The 19,438-nt window shown below is 40.0% G+C and overlaps 1 protein-coding gene across 4 annotated transcripts in view; it reads right to left on the reverse strand.

Moving 5' to 3' along the window:
* Positions 1–1,933: 1,933 nt before the first annotated feature.
* Positions 1,934–19,438, reverse strand: part of LOC121410917 (glutamate receptor-interacting protein 2-like) — a 64,772-nt gene continuing 47,267 nt past the window's right edge. For all 4 annotated transcript variants that reach the window (XM_041603302.1, XM_041603303.1, XM_041603304.1 and 1 more), the window contains 7 exons: positions 19,149–19,226; positions 18,693–18,762; positions 11,068–11,213; positions 10,334–10,478; positions 9,521–9,677; positions 7,881–8,828; positions 1,934–2,481 (listed from right to left, as the gene is read on the reverse strand). In XM_041603302.1, the coding sequence (XP_041459236.1) occupies positions 2,284–2,481; positions 7,881–8,828; positions 9,521–9,677; positions 10,334–10,478; positions 11,068–11,213; positions 18,693–18,762; positions 19,149–19,226 (1,742 nt within the window). In that variant the 3' untranslated portion in view covers positions 1,934–2,283. The remainder of the gene's footprint in view (positions 2,482–7,880; positions 8,829–9,520; positions 9,678–10,333; positions 10,479–11,067; positions 11,214–18,692; positions 18,763–19,148; positions 19,227–19,438) is intronic.

Below are 19,438 nucleotides of genomic sequence, written 5' to 3' on the forward strand. Positions count from 1 at the left end.
TGCTTGATTAGACTTCCCAATATTTTGCATCTCCACAAAATATACAATGCATTTTAGGTATACAGTTTATACATCACTATACAGATCCAGACGTAGCTGACGAGAAAATCATAAATAATTATATACATATACTGAGATATAAAATGTAATGCACGCATAACTGGTTTCCTGCACTATATAATCACCTGCAGCAATCGTCAGATATAGATATTAAAGTAGAGCTAACTTCAATACAATTCCTAGTTATCATAGCAAAAATATTCCTTTTAATAGGATGATTAAGTGAGGCAAGATGCATTTATACACCAAATTCTTTTTTATTCAATATGACGATTTGACATATATTTCAATATATTCTGTTATACTTCTCCTGTTGAATGATTAATATATCAATGTATGGAGCATTAATCAAAATATATCTGAGATGAATAGTATAAAATACATAAAAAGATATATATCACTGAACATTCAATACCTGAATATTGATTATGATCAATTATTTTTAATACAAACCCCTTCATCTATCTGGACTCTTCATTGAAAACAATCTGATGCAAATTATACTCATCAGATTCATTATTTGTGTGGAAAAAAATCAAATCAGTGTGTCCTGGTACGCAAAGTTTGGCAATTAATTAGATAGTTGATGCGCATGACTGATTGAACATCAACTGTGCAATTAATGCAATCATTGGTCAAAATCCACCTTGTGATCATTTCAAAAAAAGTTTTTATATAGTGCCAAGGTGTCAAATGTTATGTGATTCACATATCAAAGGAAACACATTGCAGTTTCAGCAGAATTTCATGTCATGTAAAAACAACTTTTTAGGCAGAATGACACGCAAAGTCGCAAACCATTTGAGTAACCAGTTACGATAAGTCATTTTAAAAGCAAGTCTCAAGTAATTCTGTAATAATTGCCTTTTTTGGAAAATTTTATCTTACCTCAAACTCCAGTTTGTTTTTGGATGACCTATATTCAGCCATGAAACAAATATTATTATTCAATCCAATAATCATGCACGTGTTCTTTAAAAAACGTCATACAAGGATTTTATATTACTGATAACAATAGCAATAATCCCCTTTTTATATATGTTGTCAATGAATATATGAATGGAAAACATTTTTTTTTATTTGATGCAAGTGATATTTTCCAATGATATTTTTCCTTGATCGCAAGCTTAACTATAAAAGCTAGTATGAACCATCAATTTTTATTTGGTTAGGTATAACACTTTTTTAAACTCAGGTAACAGCATGCTTGGTTAGGTTAGATTAGCCATTACGTTTGACAAACCTTACTACTTATGTAGTCCATTCATATTTTAACGAGTGAAATATAGGTCAACCAAAAACAAACTGGATTTGGACATAAGATAACATTTTCCAAAATAGGCTATACTTTACAGAATTACTTAAAGGACAAGTCCACCCAAACAAAAAGTGGATTTAAATAAAAAGAGAGAAATCCAACAAGCACAAAACAGAAAATTTCATCAAAATTGGATGTAAAATAAGAAAGTTATGACATTTTTAAGTTTCGCTTAATTTCACAAAACAGTTATATTCACATCCTGGTCAGTATGCAAATGAAAGAACTGATGACACCACTATTTCTTTTGTATTTCATTATATGAAATATGAAATTCTAATTTTTCCTCATTGTCCTGTGAAAAAGTTTTATTTGGCCCTGAACATGTGGAATTACCATGTTTCAGTCAAGTTGGTTCTTATTGTCAAATCTGTAAAAATTGAAATAATGTATAAGTCAAACAGTAAAAAAACAAAAGAAATAGTGAGTGAGGGACATCATTGACTCTCTTATTTGCATGTGACTAAATTGTTCTTATAACTATTTTGTGAAAAATAGGCAAAATTTTTTAAAATGTCATAACTTTCTTATTTTACATCCGATTTTGGTGAAATTTTCAGCATTACGCTTGTCTGATTTTTCTCTATTGATTCAAATCAACATTTTTCAGAGGTGGACTTGACCTTTAAGACTTGCTATTAAAATATGACTTATCAAAGTGGGTGATTTCAATCATTACTGCTCACATATCTTGGCAATTTACAAAGGTATGGATAAAGAAAATGCTAAATAAAGGACCCAATTGTCAATTATCAGCCCTACTAATCAACGATTGGTCTCAATTCCACCTGAAATGCATTCTTTATATCCTTACTATCAGATAACTGTTTCTTGATACCCTTAATAGTGTAGTGTATCCAGCGAGTCAGTGATGGGTGGTTTAGAAATGACACTACCCCAGTAGTTTAGAATTGTGCAGCAGCAGCAGGTTGCATCTGAACAAAATGACCATTCTCAACACCAGACCATGACCCTTCGTCCTCACCATTCTGTTGTTTGGCCAGCGGGTTACGACTAACAACCAATTCTAGTTTGTTACCGGAGTCTGTGATGAGAGGTACAACCATGCAACAATCAAAGTCATGGGTTCTCGTCTGGTTGATCTGGAGCAAATAGAAAAGAAAAAAATTACAAATTTACTAATCATTTTAACAAGAATCCTACAGGATTGTATGAAATTCAACCACTTTTTTTTAGATAAAAAGAGGTATTCTAATAATATTCATAATAAAACAATGCGTTAAATTCTGCCTTTATTATCACTTGCTGCTATGTCTACAAAACCTCTGGATAGCTTCAAAGTTGTCAAGAACAACCTTGGCTTAAAATCTAAATCTGAAAATAAGACTATATTACAAATAATAGTCATAACTTCATTTTGCATTATTTTTATGGCACACCATGTACTATGGACAACACGTCAAGCAATTTCAAGCCCGATTACAGCCTCCAGGGGATACCTTGCCATTCATACCGTCCAATTTCTAGCCACTTTCAATGTTGACATTCCCTATTGATTGGTGTGAGTGGGGTGTGAGTGTGTGTCATGATTAGACAATCTCTCTCTCTCTCTTTCTATACCCATTCTACACAATCTCATGATAGTAGAGTCAAATGTGTCTAAATCATTATTATGTTGCATTCTGCATAGTCACAGAGATCAAACCTTTCATACTATGAAGTATATTTGATATTTTTCATTGAGAATTTGTATCAAATTTTGGTACTCTAGATTTTACAGCATAAGAATTCATTGCTAAGTAAAATGAAAAATCCTAAAATGATTATTACTTATTATTTATACTGTGTTTATCGCATAAAGCCGAATGCACTTAAAATCAATAAATTCAAATAACAAATTATTATAAATTAAGAGAGTTCATTTGCGTGAGAGATGCATTGGTAAAATTCACAATGAAATGTCTTAAGTTTCATTACTTATGATTATTTATTGGCAAAAGAAAATATGACAAAATATAAATCAAATGACAAGAACTATGGTACTCCCAAACTGGTTGTTTTGTTTCAGAGGAAACAAGGTGAGAATTTATCTTACTTTGACTGTTGATGCTTTTTACGAATTTAACAAATTGTTGTATTCCAGTGTTTTTGCTGGACACTCTGTATGCTACGCATCCCCCACACATACACACAGTACATGCCATGGGGAACACCCATACTTGAATTCAGGGGAACGTACAACCACTAGCTCTCTGTTGATGCTTTCAATCAAGAAACGGGGCAAGAGCGTGAAAGGCTTCAAGCAATTTACTCACTGAATTCATTCATCTCCCATCCATCTCCTCTCTATCTATCCTCTATCGCTTTCTCCCTTTTTCCTTTCTCCCCACCCTTCCTTACAATCTCTCACTCTTGCCACCTTTCCCCTCTCACTATCTCCCAGTCTATATCATTTTTTTCCCTCTTCCAATCTTCCTCTTTCTTTTCCTTTTTATTTTACTAAACATCTTTCATTATCCATCTCTCACTCTTAGGGCTGGCCAATCACTTCTGTTTTTCTCTTTCCTCTTTCACTGTCTCCAAGTCTATATACTTACTATCGCCACCCCTTCCCCTCCACTCTCTCTTTCTCTCTCTCTCAAACTCTCTCCATTCATCTATTTTCACATCTTTCCTCTCATACCCCATTTCCATTTCCTCATCACTCTCCCTCACTGTCTCTCCCTCTTGTTGCCTACCAGTTGTTCATCATTTTCTCATCTTTCCTCTATCACTGCCTCCAAGTCTCTACCCCCCTCTCTCTCTCTCAAGGTGTCTCTACACCCCCTCACTCACTATCTTCCCCTTCTCTCCTCATCTTTCTTCTGCCTCTCACTGCCTCCAGTGTGTTTCAGGATGTGTATGTAAAAGCATGAGCATTGCTTTATCTATCTGTTGCTCTGTTCCCTTGCACTCTTTCTCAATCTACCCCTGTATATTTGCTAATGGTCAACAACCTTTCCAGCTCTCCCTCTACATCCAGTGTCCATTAGTATCTATCCCATCAATTTTCATATTTCTTTGTCAACCTCCTGTCCCATTGCTCCGATAAAAAATCTACTTACAAACCTACCTACAAACTATGAAGACAAAAGTACATTTCCAGCTGTATTTCATTTCCTCTTATCAAATTGTAAATAAATCAACAATTGGAATATAGAGTATACATACATGCATCATTTGACTGTTGGAAGATTTGAAAATTCTTTTGCAAAAAAAAATTGATATAAATTTTCCATTTGCTGTTCATCATTGTCTGTGGGCATCAGTGACTTGTATTCATAATTAAACATGATTTTCAGTTCTACCATCTACAGAGGACCAAGATGTAAATAGATTTTACAAACTGATTCTTGTTCCTCTGAAATATCTTGTATATTCCACATCTGTTTTCTTAATTCACATAATTTGATCATTAATCTTGATTTTGTGTAACTTGGGGTATGTTTGTACTGCCCTCCTAATACATTAAAAAGTGTACAAGCCTTCCCACACCTTTCCCTTTTCCCTATTATTCACATTTTGATTTTCTACACCCACTTTCCTCTATTGATCGGTCTGTCTTCATTCATCCATCATTCCATCTTGCTTCTTTTTGTCTTTGCGGTTTATAAAATTTTCCACAAATCTCTGAACACTGATTGTTAACAAACAAGAGCTGCACAGATTTAGCTGACAGTTTATAAGCTGCTGTGTGGATGTCAAAGTTTGATGAGACTCATGTTTGGCCATACCTGGCTTAGTAAATGTCAATCATTATGTCATGAGAGGATTTAATATACAAACAATTTTGACAACTTAATCAAAATCAGACTGTACAGTGCGTATCAAAAAAAGTTTACACTTTGAAAAAGACCTGGGAATTGAAAAATATACAACATGTGGGTGATTTTTTCACATATAATCATGGGTTTAGGTCTCATCTATCCAATGGAAGTAAAAGTTTTGACAGAATTTTACACTTGAGTGAGCACTGTCTATTTTTGTAAAGCTCGCAGAATCCTGTTTGCGCAGAAATGCTCGTTTTCACGGTGTGTCAAAGGGAAAGGGCGAAATCAAACTTACCCTGCGAAACATTTCTCATACATTTCCCTTGTACTTTTATTCAATTGATATAAAACGGATACATTCAAGCATTTTGTAACAATTTTGCCACCCAAATTGAATTTTCAACACTTAGTAAGCACAACCTTTACCCTTTTTGTGCCAGCTGGATCTGAGGACATAACTAAATCTGAACAAAAGTTTATATCAGACATCTCCAGCATTTTTTCACTGAGTTTCTATCATTTAGAGTGGATTTACGTTTCATTTTTCATTTAATACTTGTTTCTCCACACTTTTCCAAAGCTTGACAATGATTTACAAAATGAAAATCAAGCCTTAGCCATTTCATATAAAGTAGAGCTTGGTGTAAAACAAATATCGTCATGATGGCCTCGGTGTGTGGGAGAATGGGGTGGGGCGAAATGCACTCTTCCAAGTGTTTTGGGCAAGGAAACAAGTTAAAAAAGGTAAAAGATATCTTCAAATCAATTTTAATAGCTATATTCTACGTGTTCTTCATGATGAAGGTCTACTTGTATTCGCATAACTATTTCAAAGTTCTGCGCAAATCATTTTTCACGAACTTTACAAAAGTAAGTGGTGCTCACTCAAGCGGAAATATTTTTCGACAGCTATATCGTCATTTGCTTAAATGGATCTGTACCAATGTTAAAATGTGGAAAGATCTTCAGGATATTACAAAAATATAATTTAACAGGAGTTTTTCTGAGTGTAAACTTTTTTTTGATATGCACTGTATAATTGTGCTATCAGCCTATCATATCCATAACAAAGCCAAAACACAAGTTTTGCTCACAATCTTCATTCACTTTGTCTCACTGTAGGCTATAGTTTGTATCTCTTAAGACTAAATCACTTTGCATTTTGTATCTCTATCCCGTACATAGGGAACTTCATTATCTTCTTCAAATTTTATTATGAGAGCATGACATCCACACAGTATAATTAGCAACTCACCTGTGGCGAAGGTGCTGGTCAAACTATCACTAACGAGGTGAGCTAGATGTAGCTATCAGAAGTAAAGCTAATATCAGCTCACCAAGGTAGTGATTGTTTGTCTCATTTTCACCTAATATCAAGAGGTGATTAATTGCTTTATATTCCACATCACATATAATTCTCTACAAAGGATTTTTATATCAAATAAATGTAGTCAAGTCAATACTTGGTTTAACTGATGGCAGGTGCGCAAATCAAGTTCTTGGAAGATAACTGTGTCGTCACAATGAAATTTAATGTTCATGCATGTCACGATACAAAATGGACAAATAATAAGGGGCAGTTCCCTTTTATTTGTCACATACTTAAATTCATATAACGCACTATAACTACGTGTGGTTAGCTTTTGACCAATCTTATAGCAAGATTCCCAGTATGTAGAACATAGAATAAGATAATCATCATTGCTACATGTAGTTCCCATTCTTTCCCATAATCCAACTTTCTAACACTGGATCAGTTACACTTTTCCTATACTAATCAAATGAAGAATTATTTTGTATTTGAAACCAATGAAGGAGAAGTAATGGTTTACTCTCACAGTACATGTAATCAACACAGTCCTAATGGGATACTTTACATGGAGTCTATAACTTAGGTGATGTGGTTGCTAAGAGCAACGGTTGTCATGGAGATGAGTGATGAAACGTTGATAACTGACCATTCATAATTTGTTTACAACAAAGGAAGGTCATTTATATATGTGTGAAGATGAACTGCTACAAATGTTAACAGAGTAGCATAACCTGTATGCATTTTTTGTGTGTAAAGCTCAAACATGAGCAACCCTGTCATAATCGCTATCAATTTCAACTGCACAATCCACTTTAAAAGAATATAGAATTACAAAAAAATTCCTGCTTTTATTTAAATTAATGTTGTTTGGTATATTTTTGTAGCTCAATAACAATATTGATACATGTAGGTCATAGCCCTAGTAATCAAATCCATCATCACCCAATATGATCATCATCATTAATCATCTTCATTTCTATTAACAATATCTTCACCATTACAACCACTACCATCATCATAATCATCATCATCATCATCGTCGTCATCATCACCGTTATCATCATCATCATCATCACTATTATCATCAACGTTATCATCATCATCGTCATCATCGTCATATCATCATCACCATCATCACCGTCATCATCATCATCATCACCACCATCACCATTATCATCATCATCATCATCCTCCTCCTCCTCACCATCATCATTACTGGCATCAAGTCATCTATATCATCATTGCCAACCATCTTCATTATCATCACTGTCATCATCCACACAGTCCAAGATTTCCTGCAATAAATAAATGGAGAATGAAAAAGCCTCAAGGAAATAAAGAAAAGCTGCCTCAAGGAAATTAAGTAAAGCTGTCCTTTTTAAATCATCCACAACAATAATAAAAAGAAATATGAACTCACCTGCAGTATCCTATCAAATGGTTTGACATTGCCACTACGTGAAGCAGGTCCACCTGGTCTTACAGTATTCACAAACACACCCTTGTCTGAAATACCATCAGATACACTGAATCCAAAGTCCTCTACATCACTGTCCTTCATCAGAGATACCTTGTGAAGCTCTACTGGTGCAGCATTCGGTGGATCAGATACTGTTGACTCATCCCCCAAGTGTGAGGCATCGTTCTGATTTAATGCATTCTGGTGCGTTGTGTTCACACTCTCACTCTTGGAACTAAAACTCTCAAACTGGTTGTACCCACCCCCACTGGTAGGGGCATGGGGTGGAAGGGTGTAGCTATGAGAAGAATCGCTGTACATCTGAAGTGAGCTGGTGCTTGGTTTACGTCCTCCTATGGTGCTTGGTTGATTGGGGTAGTAGCCATGACCAACGCTACCAGCACGTCGCATCTCACTTGATGTGAACTGATCGGTGTTGAGGAAACTAGCTTCAAGCTGACGAAGGAACTCTCTGTGTTTGGCGATCTGCGCTTCATGTGGATGGTAACTGTGCTGGGAATGGGCATAACTGTCATCTTGATCTGAACTCAGGATATCGACTGGATAAGGACCATTGCCGCCATTTACAAAAGCCCTCCGCCGCTCATCAAGCTCATCCTCGCTTGCATCATTGGGGGATGTGGAGTGTGATGAATTGTGCACCCTCCTCGGGCGATTGCTCCTTCTTGAAGGTGACATGCTGCTACGTCGGGAACGGCTAGTCTTTGGTGAGTGAGAGCGAGAGTGATGAGTGTGGTTACTATGGTAACCAGTGTCCATACCCGATCCTTCCCATGAGTCTCCATTGGTCTGTATCATGACAGGTGTAGCGATGTGGTCTGCATCATAGTGTGCAGTTCCTCTACCAAACCTACTAGGACTCTGGCTTCTAGATGATGGTTTGTTTCCCTGAAGGTAATTTAAAAGATTCAAACACCATAAAGTACAATATGATGGAATTGAAATTACATTAAAACATTGGTATGACAAAAATCAACAAAAATTTGAATATAGAAATAATTGAATACATCTTTTAGTATACCAATATAAAATAAGGCATTTCCTGTAAAATGTAACAAATACAACTATCTCCAACTTTACCAAACCAAGCATTTCCACTGAAGGTGATTATGATCCCTGCCTATGGGAGGTACTAGTAGTTCAAGCCACAGGCATATGCTGATTCTATAAACCCTTCCAAACTGTATGTTTGGTGGGGAAACAATAAGAAGTGCAATGGGTTTTTATTTCACTCTTCAGCATTTTTCACTATGTTAATCAACATTCATTCTATTCTTGATATCTTCAAATAAGAGCTCTAACCTTCTTACACAAAAGCATGTCTATTACATATATGTTACATTTCCATGATCTTTTATTTCATGATGTTTGTTTTCTTAAAGAGCTGTTCATCATCAATTTAATTTTGTTTTCATAAGTATAAAGAAGAGAAATTTTGACAATTTTGACAATACTTAACAATTTTTTCAATCCCTAAAGCTACAGTTTCAGTAGTATTCTTCTTACTTTCAGCTACATACAAATAGATGTATTTTACATGTATGCAGATAAAACCTGAGTAATCAATGAGATTCTCTCACCTGTTCATGGCCTCGATGCTTTTCCTTCTTGCTGATCTTGAGGACCACTGTATCCCCTGCAGACTGTAGAAGACGTATTGCTTCAGACAGAGTCTTACCCTTCAGTGATACACCATTGATGGCTAACAGACGGTCACCCAAATGAATAGCACCAGTCCTGAAAACATAAACAATTATGTCAATCAGATATGCTTTGTAGCCTTTAAAAGCTTACTTCTTGTCGGTTGATATTTTGCTTTCTTTTTCTTACTTTTCACGTGAAAAATTAAATAAAAATATAACCACACTATTACAAAAAAAACATATCAATGTACAATTTTATCACAATTTTTGGTTTGCTTCTAATTATTAAACTTCTTTGTTTAAACTGAGATGATATTACTGTCACCTCAATAAGTGATTATAGAAATATAAAATGTTGTATACAAATGGATACTTGTTTCAAACTGGCTATACGATTCAGCAGGAATATGACAACTAAAATTATTGACCAAACCTATAGTATCCAAGCAGTCACTGCAAGTAGTATGAATATTCCAGCAAGTATGAGTTCAAACTAGACTGACGCAATAGCAATAACAACATCCCAACACAATACTACATCAATAATCTTCCAGAAGAATCTATATTTTGTTGCATTCTAGGTTTATCTTGACTCTAGGAAAATCATCAAAATAAACACAAAACTTTATAACAGTCAGCTTAACAATGCTATGTGAGCACAGAGATTCGATAAGATAAAATGATTCTACTGTTTCTGAGATTATAATACCAAGTGGACCACCGTATCTTACAAGCTCTTCTACAACTTACCTTTCAGCAAGACCATTCTCTGTGAGCCCTGAGATAATAACAGGATCAAAAGGTTCTTCTGTTCCTGAGATTGTAATACCCAGCGGACCGCCGTGTCTAACAAGCTCCACTGAGTAAGATATTGCACCACTTACATCAGGCTCATCTGGAAAAAACAAACAATCAATTAAACCTTCGAACCATATACAATTGCTTTTTTTATGTTCAGAGGCCTCATTTTATGTAGAATCTAACGTAGTTAGATTACTAGATAACCAAACCAAACCAAGACTGCCAAAGTATATGTAACTTATTGTAAATCTTTATTATAGGGGACTCATATTAACATTCAGGCAATAACAGAGACATAAGCTCTCAATTTATATTTCAGGATACTGAAAAGGAAGAACCTACACGTAAATAGGAAATTTCTTATTTTCACAATGAGATAACCCTAATACTCATCTAGTAATAGAGCCAGCTGACCAATCAATGATGGATTTTATCAGTATCTGATAAGATAAATAGGCTTTATAACCTTTGATATTAAGACTCCTAGAAATTAATCTCTAGAAAATATGATGTAACATACTAAGACAAAATTCTTTCATTTCTACACAGAAAATTTGAAATTTTGCAATGATGAAGATATGAATTTTCAAAAATAAAATCAATGCAAAATATTTCAGCTGTACTATGAATCAGAAATCAAATGATATCCAATGACTGAGAAGATGTCATGCATGGTAACTTACCTGAATAAGCCTCATTCTTCTTGACTTTGAGTTTGACGATTTCATCTGCCTGAGCCAATAGATGCATGGCTTCTTCTACTGTAATACTGTCTAAATGGATATCATCTATGGCAAGGACTTGATCTCCAGGTTCTAATGTACCACTCCTAGATAGCAAAAAGAGATTTTTTAAAATTATCTACTTCATGTTCATATATTTATTCACGATATATCAGAGATGCAATCCCTCAGACCACAAATCACTCATTCTAAAACTAAAATCAGTAATTTGATTTCAAAATTAGATAATTTGTGTGAGATGATATTAAAAAAATAACAAGAATCTCCCAAGTGCAAGCGCAGGAGCAAAGTATTTCATCATAAAGCCATATCTTACTTCATTACTGTGCCATGAAGACGCTCTCCTCATGCTAATTTTAATGAAAGTATTCTTGTCTATACTTGGACAAATTATTGTATTCAAACATTAACAAAGGAAATGTTATTCAAAGGCCAAAGTTTTGTTCAATCATCGATGAACCCTTAGAAATAAATATTGACTAAATATCTAGTTTGTCAATTATGAAAATACTTACCTGATTTTCTTATTTACGAGATAACTCATACATCTACTTGATTTGCTAGTTCAGCCCTCTGGACTGCCACACCCGAATAGAACTCCCAAGGATTTAAAAAGCGCGAGCGCGCCCTCTCCCGTTCAGGCTTACTACCCATGATCACCGCGCAATTAGCGTCCATCTTCCTCACCTTTCGCAAGCCCATACGTTGAAACATGTTGCTACGCAAGGCGGAGGGTCGGTGGGAGGGTATCAAGTAGATGTATGAGTTATCTCGTAAATAAGAAAATCAGGTAAGTATTTTCATAATTTACTTCAATAACTCCATACATCTACTTGATTTGCTAGACCAGCACGGACTCAAACCGTAGGGAGGCATGTTTTCAATTGTAAGCCTAAGAAAATTTAAAAGAAAAAACAAAAACAACGAAATTTAGGGAGAGGGGGAAAAAGCCGCAGCTGCTTTAAGCGCCGAAGCAGCAAATCTCGCCTCGCTGGACGGAATGTCCTTCAAGTAGAAAGAAGTGAAGGAGTTAGTTGAGCGCCAAAAGGCGGCCCTCAAAAATGTCCTCGAGAGGAATGCCTTGTATACTCAGGAATACTAAGTATCATGGGCCCTCGGCCTAGTGTCAGGAGAACAACATCACCTGCTGACTAGAGCGTAAGAATCGAAATTTGTTGAAAATTTCAACAAGAATCGTGATCGGAAAACTGAAGCTTTTAAGGCTCAGTAAGTGATCAATCGACCAATCTGAGAAGGCGAGATATCTCAGAACCCCTACCGAAATTTAAGCGTGCCGCTTGCTAGTAACTAGCATGCGACTAGCAGGGCACTCGCTTAATAAGCGAGTGCATGCTAGCGAACAGTCCCTGCTCGCTAAAAGATCGCTTAACTATTACTCTGCACGCATATCACACGCTTATTAAGCTAACCGCATGCTAGTTACTAGCATGCCGCAAGCTTGCGCAAGCTAGTCGCACGCTTCCCGCAAGCTTGGAAATTTCTGTAGGGGAAGCCTCCGCGTGGGAGAAAGCGCCCAGAATTCGATATCTGTCTCAAATGCGTGAGGGCAGAAATCTGCAGAATTCTGATAGAGAGCTGTGGTAAAAAGTTACTAGCGGTCCGAAGGGGACCAGGAACGACGGAGAGTAGGGATTTAGGAAGAAAACCACTCGTAAGGCAGACAAGGGTCGAGAAAGCGACTGAGTGCCATCCTGTTAATAAGGAATGCCGCGGACATGTTGCCTATGTAGAATAGAGCAGTCTGGTCAAAACAGCTCAACCGGGCGTGTCAGGGATACAGCGCGGTACACATCACGACAAAAGTGTGTTAGACCGAGTGATCGAGAGAGAACTCAGGATCCCCTTTCTCCCATACTGATTGAAGCACCCATCTGAGGGTGCAGTGCCCGCGGTGGAAGAGGTGGCTTGGCTCAAGCCACCATCGCCGAGAGAGCCCGTGAGGCTAGGCTGCGATGGCTGTCCGCTGGGCGGGGGAATCCCTAGCAGCAGCAAGTGTACGCCAGAGGGAGCTGGCGAAAAAAAATCTGTCACGATATTACGTGTAAACGACCATCAAGAGATGCTCTAAACGAACAGACATCGCCAGATATGATACCTCAACCGTTACATTCCCAACAGAATCGAATGAGGTAGCAACGGCCCTGTCCTATCAAGTTAGGGACGGAAACTGGCTAAGAGTGTCGAAGTCCTCGCTTGAAGAAACAAGCGAAGGAGACTCGAGGAAGTAATCACAAAGTTTCCATCAGTCTGCGGTGAGAACCAGTTGTTTATGAAAACAGTCACAAGGCCTGTTTCTCAGGTGATCGTAAGAGCGAGCACCGCCGGCGCCGGTTGCGGCAGCGTGGAACAGTCCGATATCGGTAAGATAAGGAGCTCCAAAAAGCTGCGGGGGGGCGGCAAAAATGACGCCCTAAGCAGCGGGGGATGAGAATCTAAATTTCTAAAAGAAGAACTCCAGTGAAGTAAATCACTTACATGGAGAGGCTCATCCACAGTCGGCCCGAGAGAAGGCGGGTCGTAGTGATCGTGGTTAGGAAGGCATAAGCATACATCCATCCACTGTTACATCATCCTCGGTCGTGCGGTGACCCTGGCCACATGCCTTGCATGGAAGGAGGATGAAAGCAGCATGCGGGGCGACTCGAGTGTGCCGTGAAAAAATTTCTAAGAAAGAAGCCGATTCGACTAACGGGCACGGTAAAGACATCCACCGTAGACCACTCCGCACAAGGAGGGAGCGGCGGAGACGCCCGCAAGATTGACCCACATAGAGGGCAGTCTATAAGATAGACAGAGCTCGACCGATGGTCTGGCGGTGTACAGTTTGGTGTGAACTCGCCGACCCGGTACGGTGGGTGTGCCCAGAAAGTAGGCATAGAATGCCGACAGAGAATCCTGGGGCTTTAAACAAGTTTGAACGCGCGTACATAGCCAACAATCTCATGAGATGTACGGCGGTTACTTTCCTCCGAGATGATGTTTACCCAACCGGGAAAGACTCGGGGAACAGCTGTGAATGTCAACAGGAGGGATATCTAGCATATGAAAAGCTGATTCCTTCCACGTATTCGGTGCGGGTGCTGCCGGCGGTGTCCGGGGGGACGACCGGTGATGGCAGCTCGGGCAGGGTTCGTACGAGCCGCCCGAATACGAGGCAAATAGGTTAACATAACCATAATGCACCGGGTGGTGAAGGCATAGCGATTATTAAGCACAGGAGAACTTTTAATCGCCGTGACATTCAGATCCGATATACATACTCATAAGCTCGGAGAGCTATGAGATAGTGAGACATACCGCTGAGCGGTGATGGTGCTCATATCAGAGTCGCCCTCTCTTCAGCGGCGATCGCTGGAGAACGGGTGTCTGTACTAGCCCTGACTCTGGCGTTGCAAGGGTAGGAGCTAAGTAAGACAGGGCACCCTTACTTTCGAATAGAAAGTGAGGTTCAGGCCAGAAAAGCGACGGTCCCGTCGCCTGGGCGGACGGTCCGCGGACGTGATAGGTTGTCCTCTCAAAGCAGCCAAACATTCTCACGAGAGAAGTGCGGCATGCGGTATGTAAGAGATTCATACCTCCAATCTACGGGCCCGCTTAGGGGGAAGAATGGAGAGAGTTACCGCTGAAGGAGTCGTCGCCGTATGTGAGCTTGACGTAGAGGGCGAATTCGGGAGTACCTGCATAATAATCGCCCCCCCCCCCCCCTGCCTCTGCCTTCTCGCTAGCCTCGAGAGGCTTGAAAATTTCGAGACGGCGGCGCCGGAGCCTGGCGCTTCCGGGCAGCAGCAGAGCGGGGGTGGGTTTACACCCACGGAGCTGGCGGCTTCCTCGTCGTAGGAGCCGCCTCGTCTAGAGCGACCCCGTCACTCTCCGAGACCCCCAATTCGGCCGATTGAGCTCGGAGCGCCTGAAGAGGCGGGGCGAGAAAATATGGACTCCCTTGCTTCATCAATACCCCCGCTCGGAGGGTAGATGTGAGGTAGATACTTGTCAAGCAGCGCCTGAGCGCTTACTGAAAAGTCGACCGCGGGATAGGGGTTGTCCTCGTAAAGGGAGTCTCGCTCTATGGACTGAACCGGGGGGTTGTCCAGTAAGCGCCGGGGTGGCCCCGCGTGTCGGCTGGGACACGTGCTCTGAGATCGACGAAAATGCTGGAAAGCACACGCGATCTTGGGGCACCCGGTTAGTCGGTGCACTGGCTGGCGATTTAACAGAATCGCTCGAGGATTTCCCGGGTGTCTGGTGGTTATTGCCCACTTGTCTCGCTTGATGCTCAGGGGCATCAGCGGGGTGAGTAGACGTCGAGGGTGGGGTGAACCCGCACTACTCGAAAGCAGAATGTAGCAGCATGAATAGCTGTAACATCTGACCACCGACACAAGGGTCTGAAGGAGGGACGCCCATGGCAACAGGGCTGGCCGACCTCACCTTCGACCTCTTCTTCTTCGCGGCCTCCGCCGGTGTGGCCGGGGCAGAAGAAGGCACAAGAGGCACGGGTGATTTCTTACGATTTGCCGCCCCTGGCAGGGCGGCCGTCAACAACGAAACTTCACCCGAATCTGACGGGGTCAGATTGTGGTCACAGTCTGATGTGTGACGCCTCTCGCGGTAGCAGAATGTAGCAGCATGAATAGCTGTAACATCTGACCACCGACACAAGGGTCTGAAGGAGGAACGCCCATGGCAGCAGGGCTGGCCAACCTCTCCTTCGACCTCTTCTTCTTCTTCTCTTTCTGCGGGCTCCGCCGGCGTGGCCGGGGCAGAAGAAGGCATGAGAGGCACGGGTGATTTCTTACGATTTGCCGCCCCTGGCAGGGCGGCCGCCGACAATGAAACTTCACCCGAATCTGACGGGGTCAGATTGTGGTCACAGCCCGATGTGTGACGCCTCTCGCGGTAGCAGAATATAGCAGCATAACATGTATGACTGTAACATCTGGCCACCGATAAGAGGGTCTGAAGGAGGAATGCCCATGGCAACAGGGCTGGCCGACCTCTCCTTCGACCTCTTCTTCTTCTTCTTATTTTGCGGGCTCCGCCGGCGTGGCCGGAGCAGAAGAAGGCACAAGAGGCACGGGTGATCTCTTACGATTTGCCGCCCCTGGCAGGGCGGCCGCCAACAACGAAACTTCACCCGAATCTGACGGGGTCAGATTGTGGTCACGATCAGATTGTGGTTACAGTCTGTGTGACGCCTCTCGCGGTCAGGGGCTGGGCGATCTCTCCCGATGCTGTCAACGGAGGACGACTTATACGGCAGAGATCCTGACCTGTGCCGGGGGGAGAGAACCGCACTCTCCCTCCGGACTTCTGGTGACCCGGTAGCCGGTGGGTCGCATAGCCCTATGGGTGCTGCGGCGGCAGGACCTAGTTTAGGCTTGGAAGCCTTGGCTACCACTTTTTCCTTTGTCCGAGACCGTGGCACCACAGTCTCGGCCTTCCTTCTGTTAGCATCCGACCGCAAATTCGGAATGCTGATCGACGCACCCTCATACTCACCGCCGCTGGGCGCTCACCGCGGCGTCCCTCCTGCTCGCCTGGAGGCGGCCGACTTCTGTAACTTGCAATCGGGACGGTCCCCGTGGAGGGCACCAGGTCCTCTGGGGCTGTGTTAGTCCCATTCAAAGATACCTCTCTCTACCCTGAAAAAGGAAAAACAAGAATTTTTCTTTTTCTTTTTTTTTTTTTTTACAAAGATCTCGCTTAGATTAAAAGTGGAGACCGGAGTGGTCTTTCCCTCCTCCTAAAAGGAGTTTGTTTGAGCAAACAGAACAAAACAAGAGGGGAGGGGTAGGGAGGAAGAAGAACCTAAGAATAGTTTAGGTATCTGCCTGTAAGAAAATAAAAAGGAGGTCGGAGGCTTTGAAAAAAGAAACTCCTACAAGGTTCCCCTACTATATTCTCTTTTTTGTGCCCGAAGGAAAAATTCGAAACAAAAATTCAAAAATGAATGCAAGTTCAGAAGAGAACGAAGTTTCCACCTGCGAAGAAACACAAAAACAAGCATTTCAGAGCAGGAAGAAAAGGGATTGAGAGACAAATAATTCCAGATAAGAGAAATTTTACGAAAATTTCCAAGAGGAAAAAAAAAGTAACCTCCTGTGGAAAGGTAAAGAAATTCAGAACAGGAGGAAGGAGGAACGTCTCTAGTAACGATTCCAAGAGGAAGAACGACACAGTAAATCCTCAAAGGGAATCGTAGAGCCCGCCTGTCGAAATAAAAAAATATATAAGACTAGGGGGGAAGAGGGAATTGAACGAAGAAAACAATTCCGGGACAGGTCAAAAAAATTTCTAACAGGAAGGAGACCCCACCTGTAAAGAACAAAATTTTTTTTTTTTTTTTTTTTTTTTTGGGGGGGATTGAATAACCAAGCAATCATCAGGTATAATTGCGTAAGCCGAATTAAACAATCCCCGAAGCGTCTGTGAATAAAATATTAATCAAGAATTTTATTCAGAACAGAAAGGAAAAGGAATTGAGCTTTAGGATGCGCCTGTGAATAAAATATCAATCAAGAAATTTATTCAGAACAGAAGGAAAAGGAATTGAGCTTTAAGATCCGCCTGTGAATAAAATATCAATCAAGAAATTTATTCAGAACAGAAGGAAAAAGGAATTGAGCTTTAAGATCCGCCTGTGAATAAAATATCAATTAAGAAATTTATTCAGAACAGAAAGGAAAGAGAATTGAAGAATTAATCAATGAATAATCAATCGAAAATCTTAATAAATCAATTCCAGAAAGCAAGGAAGGAACAGAGTTGAAGATCCCAACCTGCAAAAAGAAATAACAATAACACCCTCGACAACAAAGTGTAGAGGCTGTCTAGAATTTAATTCAAAAACGGCACCAAAAGCCACCACGCTTTGAACGTGAAGAACAATAACCATGACAGGTGGTGAAGGCTTGCTGCCACGTAGGCAGGCCAAGCCCGGTGCCTCGCGAACGCGCTAGCGATGCGGCGCGACGAGAACTCAAACGTTAGAAAAACAATTTAAGTGTCACGCCAAGTGTAAATTCTGAACACAATCTTACACACAAATGGAAAGATTGAAATTAAAAGGGAGAATGCACCACAGATAAGCGAAAATAATATACCAAAGCTCAAAAAGATTTGAGCTCTTAGGAGACTTATCTGAGCACGTCTTGACAGGTGGCTTGCCGAAAGCAAAAGAGGAAGATGGACGCTAATTGCGCGGTGATCATGGGTAGTAAGCCTGAACGGGAGAGGGCGCGCTCGCGCTTTTTAAATCCTTGGGAGTTCTATTCGGGTGTGGCAGTCCAGAGGGCTGAACTAGCAAATCAAGTAGATGTATGGAGTTATTGAAGTAAATAAGTGACTTTAAAAACAGCAAAATTTGTCTATTCCTGCAAAATCATAATTTTCAAATTATTTTCTGTGTCTCTGGTATTTCCACTCAATTTTGACTTTAATTAGCCAAAAGATGACCTAAATTTCAGCTAAGAAGCTAGAGCAGCCAGAAATGCCAAAACAAGAGTACATTTAGTGAGAGAGAGAGACAAGTTGAACAACATTACCTGTTTGCTACACTGCCCTTCTTTACTGTTGATATAAGAAGCCCATCACCTAACTTTCTGTGTTTAAGACCTGAAATAAATAAAATAAACAAGACATTCAATACTTGATAATATACACAAGCAAAACTCAATTTTTCCTCTTGAACTACCAAAATTGTTTCACATGTATCTTGGTTCATGATTGCTCATCAATGAAACAGAATATTCTGAAAAGTTCTACACTGGTGACAGAGGAAGTGATATATTACTGATTTCCATTTGACGTAGTGCTACTTATTTTGCATGTTGAGCACACCTATGAACTTGTCTATGTATCCCACTTGCATAAGAATATGTACAGTGCTACTAATAAAAACAAAATGCTCATACTTTCTCCAATATATTTAATTTCAATTTCATTGTTGCAACATTATAAAAATGATGAGATCTACAAAACAAAGTGAAGGAGTGACTTACTTGTAAGTGTTATACCAAGACCCATTTCACTAACAGGCAACTTGACATTAAAGACACCACTGCTAGGAACAACAGACTCTGAAAAAAATAATTACAACAGGAAAGTATTTAAATGATAAATTATGAGTAATGTTTATACAGCTTCAAATTAATGTGATTATATATTGAAAAATTTACAGCCAGACTAAAAAATCATAAAAATAATTTTTTTAAACTCAGGGAAAATTTTGAAAAAGCTTGTCCCACCCACAAGTAATCTAAGAAGAAACTAGATAAAGTCTGTAAAGTTT

This window comes from Lytechinus variegatus, chromosome 3 (genome assembly GCF_018143015.1).
Source record: "Lytechinus variegatus isolate NC3 chromosome 3, Lvar_3.0, whole genome shotgun sequence".
NCBI lineage: Eukaryota > Metazoa > Echinodermata > Echinoidea > Temnopleuroida > Toxopneustidae > Lytechinus > Lytechinus variegatus.